This window comes from Vidua macroura, chromosome 2 (assembly GCF_024509145.1).
Source record: "Vidua macroura isolate BioBank_ID:100142 chromosome 2, ASM2450914v1, whole genome shotgun sequence".
Classification (NCBI taxonomy): Eukaryota; Metazoa; Chordata; class Aves; order Passeriformes; family Viduidae; genus Vidua; species Vidua macroura.
Window position 1 is genome coordinate 62145548 of NC_071572.1, and position 16861 is coordinate 62162408.

The window sequence follows — 16861 nt, forward strand, 5'->3', positions numbered from 1 at the left end:
TGGTTCTTTTGTGTCATCTTTGGTGCTATACCACCTTTAAGGTAAGAAGATGAAAACCTATTATTCTTTATGCCAACTAAGTGTTTTCTACCTTCACAATGTTATAATCATCAGGCTGCTACTACTAGATCCACTACTACTAGAGCAGTGGATCTCAGAGTAGTTTCCTGCTTCACTCAGCAACAATATACACAAGTATTACCCATTGTAACGTTTATGACATAAGGCAAGCTTTTATCAGCAACTGATATTTGGTGAGCTTTAGTAACCATCAATCACAAAGAAAATCTACAAGAATATTTTCAACGTTATTAAGAACCCCATCAAAATCATTCTTAAAGGTAGGTGAAGATTTTTTTCCCCTCTATGAGAAAGGACTTTTAAAAGGTCCTTAAAGCTGGGAAGATACACCATAGTATTGGAAAAATAATATTTCTTATAAACAAATGATTGTTTTAATTAGCTCAGTGTTATGATTCAGCACTTCAGTGGTTAGAATCACATTATTTATTGTATGTACTGAGGATGGAACAAAAATTTTATTAAAAACAATTATAATCTAATTCTTACAAATACTGATAGGTGATGGAAGTTTTATTCAATGTAAGCAGGAATCTAAAAAATCTGACTGATTAATTTAATATAAACACACACACACAAGACACTTTAGGGGCCACGGCCAGGATCTATAATTGACTGGTCTATTATATGAAGTGTAATAATCAATTATATTAGCTTAAGCAGCTTCTCAATAAAAGGTCTCCTCTATAATGCCTAGTGAAAGAGAAGCCTGAATTCACCTGGAGTTTCCCAAGCACTCCAATCCACCTCAAAATTATGCTGCAAGGAAGAATGTAGCCCTACCCTTCCTTGCTCCCCACTGACTTGAACTGTTTTATTTGCTAGAATCAGCTTTCCAGTGTGACTTCTACAAATTGGTTAGATCAGACTACACCCACAAAAACATTAAATGCTGGTAATAAAGTTTTTTGCCTATTGCTGTCTTGCTTGGACAGCATTACTTTAGATGACAAGAAGCTACCCCAGAAAGCACACTAAAAATTCAACTGTCATGAAATTGGTATGGGTTTTTTGATGCTGGTAAATGCAAGCAGAAAAGATAAAATTAGAAGTTACAATTGCAAATATTTAGAAGTGATGTAGTGATCTTCAACGAGAACCAAACTCATACTTTGGTAGATTAGCCATGTCAAAGCCCAAATTCCAATCTATTCCCACCCCTCAACCATTAATAACTCAAAAGAATGGCAGTTGTTACTGGCAAGGGAGCTTTTGATAAGGTCACTTTTTAAGTTTACCAAGAACAATTTTTCCCTCTTATGAAGACTGCTTTATAAAGCTATGTATATTCTCTTACCACAGAATTTCAACTTGATGTGGTGGAAAATCGTCCCCTTGCTTTTCCACAGGAGGCAGTTCTGCTTCCCCTGGATCTGTGTTGAAGAGAGCTGCCCTGTGTTGCTGGCTGGGCAATTCTCCTCATTGTGCTCCTGCAGGAGCCTTAGCTGTCTGGTGTAAAATGACAGACCCCTTGCCGCGTTGTGAAAATGACTCTAGCATTATTCTCGCCAAAGGCAAAAGTTTTGCGGCATTCTTATCTCTTTTTGTAGCTAGGTAATGCAAATGCCTGTTGATCTCTTGCCAGAAATTTGATTCAAACAAGAGATGCGTCTCTGTGTGTGGGTAATTATATTGCACTCATAACAATAGGGCCTTTAGCTCTTTTGGAGCCATCTCCACAGGATGTGTGGATGCTACTGCTTGTAAGGCTGACAAAATTTGGATTTGCTCCTGGGAGTATCCCCCCACCATGTTCTTAATTTCGACTGTTCTCACTAAAAGCTGAATCAGTGCAAGGTTGGTCTGGAGATGATCCTGATTACTGTTCAGCAGATCACAGGCGAGAAAACCCGGGCACGCTTCTGGTTTTTCTCCTCTCTGGGCTGCTCTCAAGATGATTTATTTTGGTGAAGATCAGGATGTTTTGTTTTGAGCTCTCCGCTCTTTCTTTCTTTGGAGTCTTTGGAGCGTGTTTGTTTCCTGGGTGGAAGCTGGAGGTCGTCTGGTAGATTGGCTTCTTGCCACAGCCCACCCAGGGACGCCAAGTGACGAGGCTCACCCCTAGATTGGGGTGACCCCGGGAGGTGGTAAAGTCTCTCCTCCAACCCAGGCCTTCAAAGAAAGACTCAGTAGTCTTCAGTCGTCTGGTCTCAAGGTAATTCATTGCATGTTATCTCAAGGCACACACACTCCCTGACATTCTCTCTGACTCCTTCTCCCTATGCGTCTCTCTTTGTCTCCCCCGCCCAAGGGGCTGATGCTATCTTTTATATCACACATTACATATTAAATGTTTATAGTTTTTCCCCTAATGCTTATCACTTATATTGAACAGTGATTTTCTACTCTAAACTAATCTGTGAGTGCTAACATCACTAAGTACATAGAGGATAGGAAGGAGAAAGAAGGAAGACAGGGCAGACCCAAATCCCTCCATCCTGGAACTTCTGACCCCCATGTACAAAACTCAGACCCCTCTGTACAAAGCCTAAAACCCCCCTGTACCACTCCCAAAAATCCTTCTTTTCACTTTGTGACTACTTCTATTATAATATCTAAACTTTTGTGATTTCTTGTTCTTCCTGCAAGGTTGGTAAATTGGTAAATATAGATCAAATTCAAAACCACAAGGGTTTCCGGCTGCCTGCCAGAGTCTCAGATGCTTCTGACCTAGACCTGGAACATCCAAGAGTGTCTGAGGGACACCTTGGGTTCCAACATCAACTATAGGTTTTTCTAATTCAAAAGGAAGGCTGTGCCTGTCAAAGGCAGTTAGAAATACAAGATGATCTGTCTCCAAGTTTCCTGACCTCTAAGGATGACTAACATTACAGATAAGAGATTCGGATATCACATACGTAGGGAAACAGCTTGATTGTGAAACCATTGAAAGGCTCCATATATTTCCAGGAAAGCAAAATCAGACCAAGTTAACATAAGCAGTTAACACTTTCCTTAAGTCAATTTAAGATGCATATAAACACTTACTCACCTGAAGCATAGATTCTTTCTGTGGCACTGACAATGTTCTCTCCCCAAATGAGGCTGGTTTGTGCATGGGTGGAAGATCAATCCTGTAGTACAGAGGGAATGAAATATGACACAATATGTTTGTGAAGTCCAATTGAATGGTCAGATATTAACTGCCAAATCACCCAACATTCAGTACCTGGGGACAAACACCTTTCAGTCAGCAATGACTCAGATGTGATATATTGTAATGGAATATGTCTACCACTGGCTATTATTCTGTCACACACTTTTTGTAGAAAAGCACTACCTGGAATTTATTATTTATTGCATCCTGCATTAAGCAGACTGAATTTCCCCCCCATACACTCCAGCTAAGGAGGATTAGAAACTACTGGTATCTAACAGTTTCTAAGTTATGAGATACAGCTTGAACAACTGTTTAAATTATGGCATTCCCTTAAAAAGCCTTTGAGAAAGCCTTACTAGCAATTCTTACATGCAAGACTTTTTCTATTTTATCTTTCTCAGTGAAAGCAAGTGGTTATAAATAAATTTAAATATTTAAGATCATTCATATAAATGAGCTTCAGATACAGAATTTAAGAGAAACAAACATGAAACAGCATTTCTAACCATATTAAAAGTTGCTCAAAAGAAGACTCTTGACTCATCTTGCTAGCTCAATGCAAATGAGAAAACTTATTTTATGCTAAAGGCTCTTAGTTATTATATTTTAGTTCTCTTTAACTACATGAGCAACATTTCTGATTAAGTTTTACTGTCAACTGTACATAGGATGTAAGAAACTGTATGTGGGGTGTAAGAAGACCGATATTTACAAATATTCTATAAGCCCCTGTTACTTTTTTATGCACTTTTTTGTCCAAACAGAATCTAGACATCATCCACTTTTACTGACAACATATTTTCAGATGTTTTTGTTTCCTTCTTTTTTGTTTGATCACATTGAATAAAGTAAACTGCATGTCTGTGCCAAAGACTTGAAGAAACAACCAACATTCCAGAAAGCACAAAAAGTCAGCAATTTCTAAGCATGTATCTGTGGGAGCTTGCTTAATTTTACAAACATTTCAGGATTAATTTTAGGGGGCCTTCACATTTGCAAAGCATGGCCAATTTACTTGCAGTTACAACAAACTAGCAGTCACTGGCACTAGTCAAGAGGGAACCCTTTTTTGCCGTCCAGTTATATCCATGAGTAGTTTTCTTCCAAAAAACCCCAAACTTCTCAAGAGATAAAGCGTTATATTACTTCCAAAGTAATTCTTACCTTCTTCATTTCTTTTTCAGAAATGTGTGATTTCACATTTATGTACTCTGAAAATAGAGCCCTAAAATTACAAAAGCTGAATAGCTGCTAAATTAGGTCAGACACTAAAATTACTGTACAGAACAAATGCTTCCTGCATATCGCTTTGAACTGAATTAAAAAAAAAAGTCCAACACATACTCACACTTTGTCAAGATAGGCTGGCCTTTTCTTCCTTGGGGTCAGCAGCACTGTCACAAACATGGTAATGATAAAAAGAGCAAGGACTGCTCCAATCACAGCCCCTGCTACAGCAACAGAAGATGTCTGCTTAAAGGGCACATCTGCAATGTGATAGCACAGATTACAACTTTAAGAAGTTCATATACTTTCAATATTCAGATAAGCTACTTCAGTGTTGTTCTGAGAAATGCTTCTTCCTTCCACTGCCAAACAGAAAGCCTTGCCTTGCACTAGCACGTCTGCAGTATTGCTTCAACTTACCCAACTAAAAAACTGGAGGAATTAAGAGAGTACATGAAATCAAAAGTTTTGATTTAAGAAATTTTATGGACTACTTTTATTAAGTACTAGCAGCATGCTTTCATTCTCAATTTCAAGGCCAGATGACATTACAAAACATATGACTTGCACTTAAATAAGATAACAAGGTGTTAATACAAAAACCTGGGCAACTATGGTTTATTGACAATCCTTCTTTAAAGACACTTAAGTTTGAAAAAATTGAAAAACAAACATTTAAAATCAGGGTAAAAAAACCCCATATACTAACTACTAGGAGCAATGAATATGCAAACAAACACTAAATACTAGCAAACCCTAAGACCACCTATCATCTTCAGGACTTCACACTTCAAGCTACAAGAAAGTAATTTTCAAAATAAATTTTAATAAGAGGAGAGAAAAAGCTGTGGTTTTTTTCCTTTTACAGCATTTTTCTTTTGACCTTAGCATTGTCAAATCCAATGCTGAACAACTCTCATACTAAATTAACATACTTGTCAGTCTTTAAAGGCCACTCCTTTTACTATGATTAGAAATCAATTTTTAAGTCTCAAAACTGAAAAAGCTGCTAGTATACTTTAATTTAAAATCATCAGTGCTTTAAACTTGTGCCAACAGGCTCAACAAAAAGTTTCACAATGGAAATAATTCATGTCAGCTGCACTAAACACTTACCTACAAAATTTAGCAGCATATGTTAAATAATGCTCTCATTTACACTGAGTATTCAAACAGAAAATTTAACAGTGAAGAAACTGAAAATTAACCCAGTTCTATACCTGAAATGTGTTCCTAAAGCAGTCCACTTTATTATTATACAAATGCAACACAACCATTCACTATTTAATCTCTTACCAAAGGAAAGTTTTATGTTTTATTCACAGATAAAAACCCTGAAACTATGCAATATGATTTATCAATTCCTCTGATTTCTAATGTTGTTCTGCCTGTATGCTGGAAAGCTCAGCAAAACCCTTCAATTAAAAAAAAAAGAATTCCAAAATACAACACTTGTACTTCTTGTCCCCTCACTGCTTATCAAAATCTGACATGAATATTCCCCTGGGATTGCACTCACAAAGTATATTTAAGTAACTCGAAAAAAACTGAAATAAGCTTCTTTTTTTGTGACTTCCTTAATGTTAAGGAATAAAGTCCTAGAGTAACAACTTGCAGAAGTTACTTAGCTCCTCAAAAATGAATGCAATGTACCACCTTTGGTTTATATAATAGCTTTCCTGGCATAAGCTCCATGTGTCCATCAGATACCAGCCTGGACACCATAAACTGTCCTGGCTTTGGCTGGGATAGAGTTAATTTCTTCTCAGGGGCTTGTACAGTGGTTTGGATTCAGCATGAGAATAGTGCTGATACCCCACCAATGTTTTGGTTTTTGCTAAGTTGTGCTTATCCCCCTCAAGCTCTGACAGTGAGGAGCTGCACAAAAGAAAACTGGGAGGGAGCATATTTGGGAAAGATCACCTGAAGTGGCCAAAGGGTGCCCTTTGGAACATAGCAACGCCATGCCAAGTATATAAACTGGGGAAATTACCCAGAAAGAAGTACTGTGCATCACTTGTTTGTTTCCCCCTCCCTTTCATTATCCATTACTATTATTCTATTTTACTTTGTTTTCAATTATTAAACTGTTCCTTATCTCAAAATACAAGTTTTATTTTTGATTCTCTTCCCCATTCCACTGGGGTGGGAAGAGATGGGGGTGGGGAGAGCAAGCAGTTGTGTGTGCTTGGCTGCAAGCTGGGCTTAAACTACGACACAAGCATAATTCATAACTTCTCCTGAAAAATGGGCACATGAATCAGTGGAAGGGTCACCTAACCACTGCATTTTAACTGGCTTAAGTTTAGTTTATACTAGGTGCCCTCTTCTTGAGGTGAGAAAAATCTCAACTAATATACAATCTTAGGTCCAGAATTATTGAAGATGCTTTGGTCTTGTGATTATATCAGAAGAGTTCCTTGACTGCTTCATCCTTACTTCATGGTGCCTTTTCTTCTAGTAAATTCTGCTATAATGTTAAGACACCATAAAGTATTATGCTTTCAATCAATGTCCACCCATTGAGTCTGGTTTTGGGTGAGATGACAAACACCCATTTGCTTATCAACACCAGGAAAAATAGTAATATCCCAGCACAGTGACACACAGAAACTTAAATGCGATTACCACAGGGCACACTTATTTGGTTTTTTGAATTGCTTTGGCAAAACATCAGTCTAACCAGCAGAATGATCATAAACCCAGACCACCATGCCAAGCTGCACAAGCCAGAGAGCACCTAACATGTATGGTGCCACCTACAAAGCATTTTAACCACCAGATGGTCAGAAATAGATAGGAATTGATTAACTCCAAGAAATATGGTTAAAGCAAACAAAGACAATAGAACAAAAAACCAAGACTATCTTGAAGTATGCAATTCCTAATTAGTTTATCAGCTGAGCTTGAAAAGAAATGTTTTGGACAGCAAACACCTCCATAACACCTCCATTTATCATTCTCTTAATCTTCTTAAAAGTTTCTGAAGACACTTGTTTTATAAGCTTATGCTCTTAGGGGAATACTAAACAGCCCATCTCAAACAGTTAAACACCTTAGTTCATTCTATCCAGCCTCTGGATTTATTGTGCTTTTCCACCTCCAATTTTTAAAAACATACCTGTGAAACATTTTTGAACAATACCTATGTTCCAGAATGTAAGAAAAAGTTTATTCACACAACAGCCATTTGTACGTACAATCAATTCTTTTTACAGTAGACATATTGTACAAAACATTGCAACGCATGTAAGCCCTATCCCTATTAATAACTTTAACTCCAGAACATTTCAACTTCTCAACCCATAGGAATTTTATATATATATATATATTAAAAATCAAAGCAAAAAATCCACAGAGACAAAAGCAAGATATCCCATGTGGAAAACTGGTTTATGGTTATCTTTATTTCCAAGTAAAACCATCTTTTAAAGATGATATATCAAGTTTTTATTTGAAGAGACGTATAATCTCTTTATTCCAGAGATAATTTGGATCAGAACCCTCTGCTAGAAATTTCACTCCTTTTCTTGTGCTTGCACTCAAACTACAGATAACCACAATATAACTTGCTATTGTTTTTGAGACTTCGGTCAATCATGTATCAGTACTCCATTAATCCAAACCCAAACTTAAGTTGTCTAGGGATGCTTTTCCATTTGGATTTCAAATAAAGCTGTTGTCTTAATCTTTTTTAACGACATGCAGTCATATGCAATCACAGTGTATTGTCTACAACACTCAATATAACTATTTTTGGGAAGCTCTAAATGCTGTAAGCTACCAAACACCACGGGGATAGAAAAGAACTTCCAGCCTCAATGCTCATGGAGCAGCTGTAATTATCAGCCTATTTCACATCAAAGGTAGCAGACTTCTCTCTTTTCAGGTTTCAAATACTAATAGCCTTATCAGCTTCAATTTCCTCAAGCTAAACACTTAAAGATGGCACTTCAAAAGATTTAGTATTCTACTTATGAATTTTTTGTTGTTCTGTAATTCATCTAAAGTTGTTTCATTCCTCCTCACATAATTTGCAGATTTAGTTTGGTGAATATGCTCAAGATAAAGTAGAACTATTTCACATGTCAGACAAGATTTCCTATGTATAATGGATACAATGTCATTTTAAAATCAGTATGGATTATTTGCAGGGAAAACAAATCCACTGTGTTACAGAGACTGCACAGATCATCTGAATTCCTGTTTCATAGACTCTTTAGTTGCACCACTGAAGAATGCATATTCAATGCCTGAAGTAGCAGTGCAAATGTTCATTTCCCTACTAATAATCTGAAACTCTGGTTACCCTCTTCAAAGCAGGTATTAACTTAGTCGGAAGCAGCGTAAAACCGCTGCTTTAACTTCTGGTCATAGAAAATCTAATGCTTTTTGGCACCTGGGAAAATAAGCACATTCACATTAGCCTCCAGCTTCGGAATCTATATGGGTGCTTTCTCCTTAGTTATGTCCAATTAACCAGCCTTTAAATTCAATGGTAAGATTCCCATAAAACCTCCAGAACAGGTCTCAAAAATTGCACCCTGTGAACTTGCAAAGAGCATCTTGTATGCATTAATGACTTTTGACATCCTGCCAATTACAGGCCTAACAAAACACCTCACTGTATGTATATATACAGACCCTAGAGTAAGCTTTAGAAATCAATGACTATAAAAAAATAACTTTTCATCTTATTCAAATACAAGCCTTTGACCTGTTTACAGTTACTCCTCAAAATGTTGTTCATAAGTTAGTTTCAGTGCAATGACTTAACTTTTAAGTATATAGTTACAAGAAGGCTCATTAAAATGCTAAGAGGTATTCATTTTTATGAAGAAAAAACCCTAGAAAATAAAGCTTTAATTCTGCTGTAACTCATTTTAACTGGTAAAGTATTTGCTATATAGAAGCATTAAGTTTACTGTGGATGGTACCTAGATTGGATTAATTCCAAGCCCCCAAAGATTATATTTGAGCATTGCCTTGGGTAAACTTATTTTTAAATCAGAGAGCCAAGACAGCCACTTTTTATTCTTAAACAATATTGAATTGCAACTTTAATTTAGCCTTTTTTTTTTTTAACTCTGACATAGACCAATATAAGCACTCTGCATTAAAATTCAAATCTTAAACAGTAGTACAGCATTGGGAAAAAAAATCAGCTCAAATACATTTTCCCCAGATTCAGCATTTCCACTGTGTCAAGTCACAATATAAAAACCTTCAAAAAAAAAAAGTTTCAAGAAATTTATTCCTTCTCTTGTGTAAGTATAAACAATCTGAAAGTGACCAACCAATGAAGCAAACTGCAGGTACATGTTTAGTTTTCAGTGGTTACTACACATACCACTCCCTCCGAGATATTACCGCACCATCTAAGTGAGAAACAAAGTCATCATCCTCATAAAATTCACCATGCATAAAACTCATTCCAAATGTTCCACCTTCATGGTAATCCACTGGTCTTTCATAACGATCCTGGTACCTGTTAGTATTGTCTACATTGTTCAACTCAGGTTTTCCAGGGTCTTCTAAATAATCTTTAGATATTAAGTTCATTGGGTGCTTTGTTTCTTTTTTTATACTGCCAGGGTAAGAACCCATATCATCTGACTGAAGAACATCTATTTGGGACTCTTTTTGCATATCTGATGGTGGAATGTAGCTCTTAGCAAAGTAGTCACCGCGGAATGTCTTTCTTCTCTTATAGTAGACAGCTCCAACCAGAGTACCAAGAAGTAACAGCAAAAGAACCCCACCCACCACACAACCAACGACGATACCCCAAGTGTCGTCCTGCTTTGTTGGCAAGGTTGATGTTGGGAAATTTATTATTCTAGGTTCTGTTGCTAAACCTGTGGTGCCATCAGTCGAAGGATGCCAGGGAACCGTGGGCAGTCGAGTGGTAGTAGTAGGAGGATCTAATGGAAAGAGCAAAGAAGTAGACAAGACACAGAAAAGGCACAGAATGTCAATGCAAGTTAAATCAGTTAAAGGTTTATAAGAAAGCAAAGTTGATGGGTATGTTCTACAAGAATAGTTTTTCATTCTCATGTTCATGGCACTATAGAAGTCTTAAATTACTCACAAGCTTTGAACTAGCTTCCTTACACATGGTTTTGAGTTAAGCTGCAGCGGGACAGAAAATACAAAGAGTGAACAAAATAAAAATAACCTTCAGGTACACAGTTTGCCCTCCTCAAAGTAAGGAGATGGAGTTTTTCCACTCAGATGTTGACTGTTCATCATTATTTATCTCTCCAAGAAGGAAAAACTCGAGCAGTCTTCTAACTTTCCATCCAGCCATAGTGAATTCTGGATCAAATTAATTCATTATGCCACAGAGTCAATTATTCCAGATTAAATTCCCTCTTCAGAAACAATTCAGGGCACTGAATATAAGAATGAAAAACTATGAGTTGTGTGCTCAGTCACGTGAACTACTGATTTTTAAGCTATTCTCTCCAAAACCATTTGTTTCATTAATAAAACTTACTCAGCCTCACTTTAGGATTAGTGAAAGAAGCATAGTTAAAAATGACATGTATTAATCTCAAAGTAACATTTATGTTGAGCAAGGAGCCTTCAGGTTTTGAAAACAATAAAAAATTGAAACATTTGAACCAAAAATTATGTCTATGCATTCCTTCTATATGCCATTTGATCCTTCATGCACAAAGAAATTTCCTTATTCATTCCTCAATATAAAATATAAACTGATTTCGTGTCAGGTTATGCATGTAACCAAGAGACTGCCAGATAGCAAGCTTCTCCAGCATGCAGCTTTTTCCTTTGCTCTTTAGGTCTACTGGAGATGTATGCATCTGTATTGCAGGCAAGGTTCCAAGTGATGGGCTGATGACACTGAGATTATATCAGTCATTCACAATATTATAAACAATTCCACTTATTTCTATGCCATGCTGAAACGAGGTTACTTTTTGCCTTGCCCATTGCAAGCTAGCTATTTTAAAATCAAAAAAGCAATTTTAAACATGTTATTATAGCTTGAACCTTTCAGAGAGAATACTGAATGGACAGCCAAGTAGCTCATTATATCATGTTATTTAGTTAAATGCCCATAAGCAAGATCCATGAAAGCAGTACTACCGCCACATTAGAAGCATCCTAAATTTACCACCACAAAGAGTGAACCAGCTAGAACTAAATCTGTCAAGCTTTCTGTTATTTGACAAATCACAATTAAATAGCCATAAATATGATTTTTAATCTCACTACTCAGAGACAAACATACAATTTTCTCATATTAGACAGAATTTTCACATTTGTCATGATTACTACATACCTTGCTGCTGAATGCAACATTTTAAGGATGACATAAGTAAAGTTTTACACAGATTTTCAAAGGGCATAATTATATTCCTTAACTACGTAAAAAGTGATGGTTCGTTAGGGAACTATGCATAAATGGAATTAATTTGACAGAAGACAGGAAACTAAACAAGAAAGATGCACTACCAAAATTAATAAGAGGATTCAGATTATGATTTTAGTAAAAATTGACTTAAAGTGAGTTTGGTAATTTAACAAAGAAACAGAGATTAAAGAATCCAAGTTTACCAGGGTTCTACATCCCACACATCCCTAGGTCATGAAGTTCAATTCCCCCTTCCTTGAAAAGGTATTTGCTTAAGACACAAGATTTATGACCTTAAAACACAATTTCAAACAGTACCAGCAAAATCCTTCCAGGCTCTATGTACTTGTTTGGCTTTAATTATTTAGCTTTGTAATTGTTTTGCCTCTGATACTGAGGTCTTAAGTCCTATCTCTCCACATCCACAAGGATGTTGTATTTGCATCCTGGCAGATTTTACCATTGCATATGTGAAATAAGCACAGTGGCAATTACATTAATTATTAATACATTAGAAATTCAGTGTTTTACAAAGAATTTTTCCCTTCAAAATTTCCCATTCATCCACCAGTTGTCAGGCTGTCCAGCTGCATTACCAACAAGCACTAATTAACATATTAAACCAATTGCAAACACAGGATCAATTGAGCATTTGTTTATATATATTCCTGCAATACATAACCATGATAGCTCTAAGATTTATTTGTTTTGGTGCCTTTTATTGATGAAGAATGACAAAATTAAAACTGTCCCTTCTTGTTTATAAGGCCAATTACAACTAAGAATATGTGAGTTCACTTCTGATGTCACCTAGAGCTTTCTAAATGAAAAACTATTTTTTTTATACTTCCTGTACCAAGCAACTTTCCCAAATAGAGAACAACTTTAAGATGAGGAATGTTAAAGTTTTATGCTTACCTCATAACATTTTGCTTGCAAATCACAACTCAAATGCCAACTCCAAATCAAGAAAATGCCACTCTTATCTGTGGCTATGAAGGATGATATTATTTCATTTCAGCAAGTTCTTAAACTGTAATATTTCACGTAATCACTGATACATGTCTGAGTTCTTAATACCTTCCACAAAACATTACAGTCATCATTTAAATTTTGTTTCATATGGCACTTTATTCAAAAGCAACAATTTCCTACTGATGACCTCCTTTAACATTTTACCTTGGACCCAGTGTTTAACAGCTCTTGTTTCTTTCACTGACATAGGCTTCTGTTATTGCACAAAGCATAACATATTAAAATATCCACTTGGGCCAGGGAGGTGAAAGTAGCAAAAATTCTGGAAAATACTTGGGTTTAGTTTAAATACATCTTTATTTCAATTTTTGTCTCTTACTATGTCCTGGGGCCTTTTCAAATCCTTATTACATGTACCCTGTAATAATGAGGACAAAGAAAGACCCCAACAAAATTTCTTCTACTTTTACATAGCTGCCACCCCCATTAAAGTAAGAGACATAATTGAAGAAAGCAAACCCCAATTTTCTGGTATGAATATAGCAGGTAATTGGCTTCTTCCATACATAAAGAAGCCAAGTTTTCCTAGCTGGTTCCAAAGCCTTTGACACAGTTTTCTGCCAATAAAAGGAAGATTTGCTCCTGACATCAAATGAAGCTCTGATACCACCTCAAATTAAAGGACCACGGCTCCTGTGCCCTGCTCAGTTTTCACACTCTTAATTATTTTCCAGATGTTTCCCATCAAAGTCAGTACCAACTTTCAACAGTGTCAACTAGATATTTTTGTTTTTCCCTTAAATGGCTATTCTTGATATAGTTTTCTCAGCTCTTAAAATACCAACAACCTGTCTTGGGCAGGGGAGTTTCTACCATTAAGTTTAGTGCCAACTAACCCCTACTAACATAACATGTTTTGCATTTCGAACACTACATCTCCCTGCTTCAATCCTCCTGCAGTACCACATCCTTCAATGTCTGCGACTCACCTCTGTTTCTGGTGCCAATTCAAAGCCAACAATAAGCCAAGTGTCAGAGAGATGAAAGTAGAAAGAGATGGATGAATCATCCTTAAAAACTAGACCACTATTGTCAAAGTCTTAGGTTTAAATCCTGCATTGTTATTATCAGCTTATCATTGTAAAAAAATCAACAAGAGAACACAAACCTCTTAAACAATAAACCATTTTGGATTTAGCTCACTATGAAGTATTTGAGAGGTAAAGTGACTAGCTCTACAATAGGTAAGATAATTCAATACTGCTACAATTTACTTGGGTTAAAATTTATCATTTAAGCATTACAGAAACAAAGTTTTGGACGGAAAGGTTCCTTGGAGAGTTGTTGTCTGTTAGTATAGACAGTCAAAGTCTGTCTGGCTCCAAAACCCATAACAGCGTGGCCAAAAATAGTTCTCTCTATTTGCAAAAAACAATCCCACACTATTCAAGATGTCCCCTTTTTTGCCTTCTACAAGACAAGGACCTACTATCAATTACTTCTAATCCAAAGGTGAGTTGGCTTTGAACAAATTACAAGATGTCTCTTTGCGCATGCCATTTTATTGAGTGGCAAGTATCTGCCAGTGTATGTACTACTTGTATGTTTGCACAGATACATACATACTACTGTGTCTTGACTTTTGTGTCTTGACTACTGTTGCTGCTAAATTATCCTTAAAGACTGAATAATAATTCTGTGCAGCTAGGTCTTAAAAATTAGCTCTTTCTTTCAACTGCTGAAAAGCTTATGTAGCAACTCCTTTATGACAGCAGGGAAAGTCAGTTTTCCATGGAAGAAGACTCAGTGTCTGAGAGAAAACGATTTGGAAATTTATCATTCTTTCTTCCTTTCTACAACCACTGCTACTCGAATGTCAAGTAATCAGTGAGGACACTGCATAACACTCTCCCCACAGTGTCTTGCCTACAAAGGTTCCACACGGGAGCTAAACATTTTCCCTAGCATTGTTTTCAGTGTGTGTTCCCCAACCTCTATTCTGGCAGCATAATACTAATATTGGTACCAACAGTTTCATCAATCATCCACTTTCAAAGTTCAGTGTGCTTTTGAGGTTTTTAGCTGGGATTTTCATGCACCAAATAAAAGACTTTGGGGTTTTTTTTTTTTTTTTTTTGGGACACAAGAGAAACTTATTAATGTAACCTCTGGCATGGAAGAATATTCAGGAAGACCACTGAAAACTCAAAGCCTGATAAGACCAGGGAGCTAAAGCCCTTTGCTAAAGAACAATTTGTCAACATCCCTTCCCATATGTAATTTAGAAAATAAAAGAGTGTCTGTATTCACAAGGCACTCTCAGAACAGAGGCTTATACATGAAGCAGCAAAACTTAAAACCAATGATCAGTCTCTGCTATGTTAATCCTCACAATGTCCACTCTACAAGAAGGTGACCCCTGTGCTTACAAAAAACACCTTTATAGGATTGCTGCCTAACAAAGGCTGGCTCTAGTTTTAACAAAAGTAATCTCTTCCAAAGGCTGTCATGACAGAAGAAGTATGTTCCAACCTTAATGCAAGCCTCACAGGTCACCTCTCCCTTGCAAGGGGAGAAAGCATCAGTAAACAGCATGAAGGTCAAAGAACACAGAGTCAAGAAAACAAAATTCAATTCCTTGTGCAAGAAAACTCAGTAAATCAATATCGTTCAAGGAAGTGCTTTATATATCAAACTGACAGCACATTTTGGAAAACTTACTTTAATGCTTGAACTCCATGAGGAGCATGTCTTACTTTTGCTAGACAGCTATGGAAAAAGTTTAACTTTACATCATCAAATTAATAAAAATAGCAAAGATAGCTGTGCCTTAAATGCAATATAAAAAGAAGTATCATGCTTCAAAAACCATTTGAGTATTTCTCTATTCCTATAAAGATGTGTAATCTCCTGAAGCTGAAGTTACTATTTAGCTCCGGTCAACTACTTCTCTTTCATTTCTGTATTTCACTTCAAGAATATTAACAAAATTTAGGAGCACAACAGAACTTATTAAAAATACAGCTTTGACTTTTTAAATAATGAATATCAGGACCAAAACCATTTTTTGCTCAGCTTATATTCCAAACCTACAACACATTTCAACTTAATAGGTTTTTTTCGTAGCAGTTAAAAAGCTTAACAACTATGAGCACGGTGACTGTTCAGAAACATTAACTTCATAAATCTTTTCTGACAGCTTCATAATTAAAATTTGAAAGACGGTGTGATCATACAGCTTTGTCTGTTAACTTCCAAGTTTCAGTTCACATTTTATGCCAAGTTTTATACAGTGGCTAAGAGCAAAGACAGAAAAATAAGCCAATTTATTATTTCAGCTTATTGCTATACAGTACATCACTGCCCTGTTTACCATTACCTGGTGAGTTAAGTCAAATATTACAGGTGGTAAGTAGAATGATTATTAGTCACTTGCCCATCCTGTATCATTTAAGGGCATTTCAGTTATTTAAAGAATCAATCACTCTGAAATGTCATTCTTAAGAGTTAGAATACTTAGTATTGTTTCTGAAAACAATACAGGTGTTACACTAATAATTGCTTCACCTCTCCTGTTTTTATCAAGTCTCCTATATACAAAAGGTTTATACACAGTGCTTTTAATCATTTTGTCAGCATGATCAACATAACACATTTAAAGACTGAAATTTACTGTCAGCTAAAACCTTTATTGTTACTGGTGCACCTAACTGGCAGAACCATGACCCTCTATGATTCTGCACTAAGTGAGGCTCAGTTTTGTTACTCCCTGAAAACAGCAAAGGTTTGCTAATTGCAGTTAAATTGCTACAGTACAACCATGTTGCTGAGCACAGCTGAAAAGCAGCACACATATAAACAGTGTCCATCAGTTCACAGCAAAGGCCAACTGCTGCAGCTTAACTATCGCTGCATTGAGCTGGTTTAAACTCTGTAACATTTGCATTAGGCTAGAACATAAACCATCACCACTGCCCAACTAGCCTGTACACCTACCTGCTCTTCAAAAACTTGATTAGTTTTAGGAAATATTATCTATGATTTCCTGGTTGGCCTGTTTTAGTCTGTAAGTTGAAAATGTAATTTGAATGACAGCC

The 16861-nt window shown here is 36.4% G+C and overlaps 1 protein-coding gene across 5 annotated transcripts in view; it reads right to left on the reverse strand.

The window, feature by feature from the left end:
• Positions 1-16861, reverse strand: part of NECTIN3 (nectin cell adhesion molecule 3) — a 127018-nt gene that overhangs the window by 73224 nt on the left and 36933 nt on the right. For 4 of the 5 annotated variants that reach the window (XM_053969917.1, XM_053969915.1, XM_053969914.1 and 1 more), the window contains exons 6-7: positions 4530-4668; positions 3074-3155 (exon numbers count right to left, since the gene is read on the reverse strand). In XM_053969917.1, coding sequence (XP_053825892.1) covers positions 3074-3155; positions 4530-4668 — 221 coding nt within the window. Of the gene's footprint in view, positions 1-3073; positions 3156-4529; positions 4669-7468; positions 10333-16861 lie in introns of those variants that run through there. The other variant, XM_053969913.1, reaches the window with a different exon arrangement.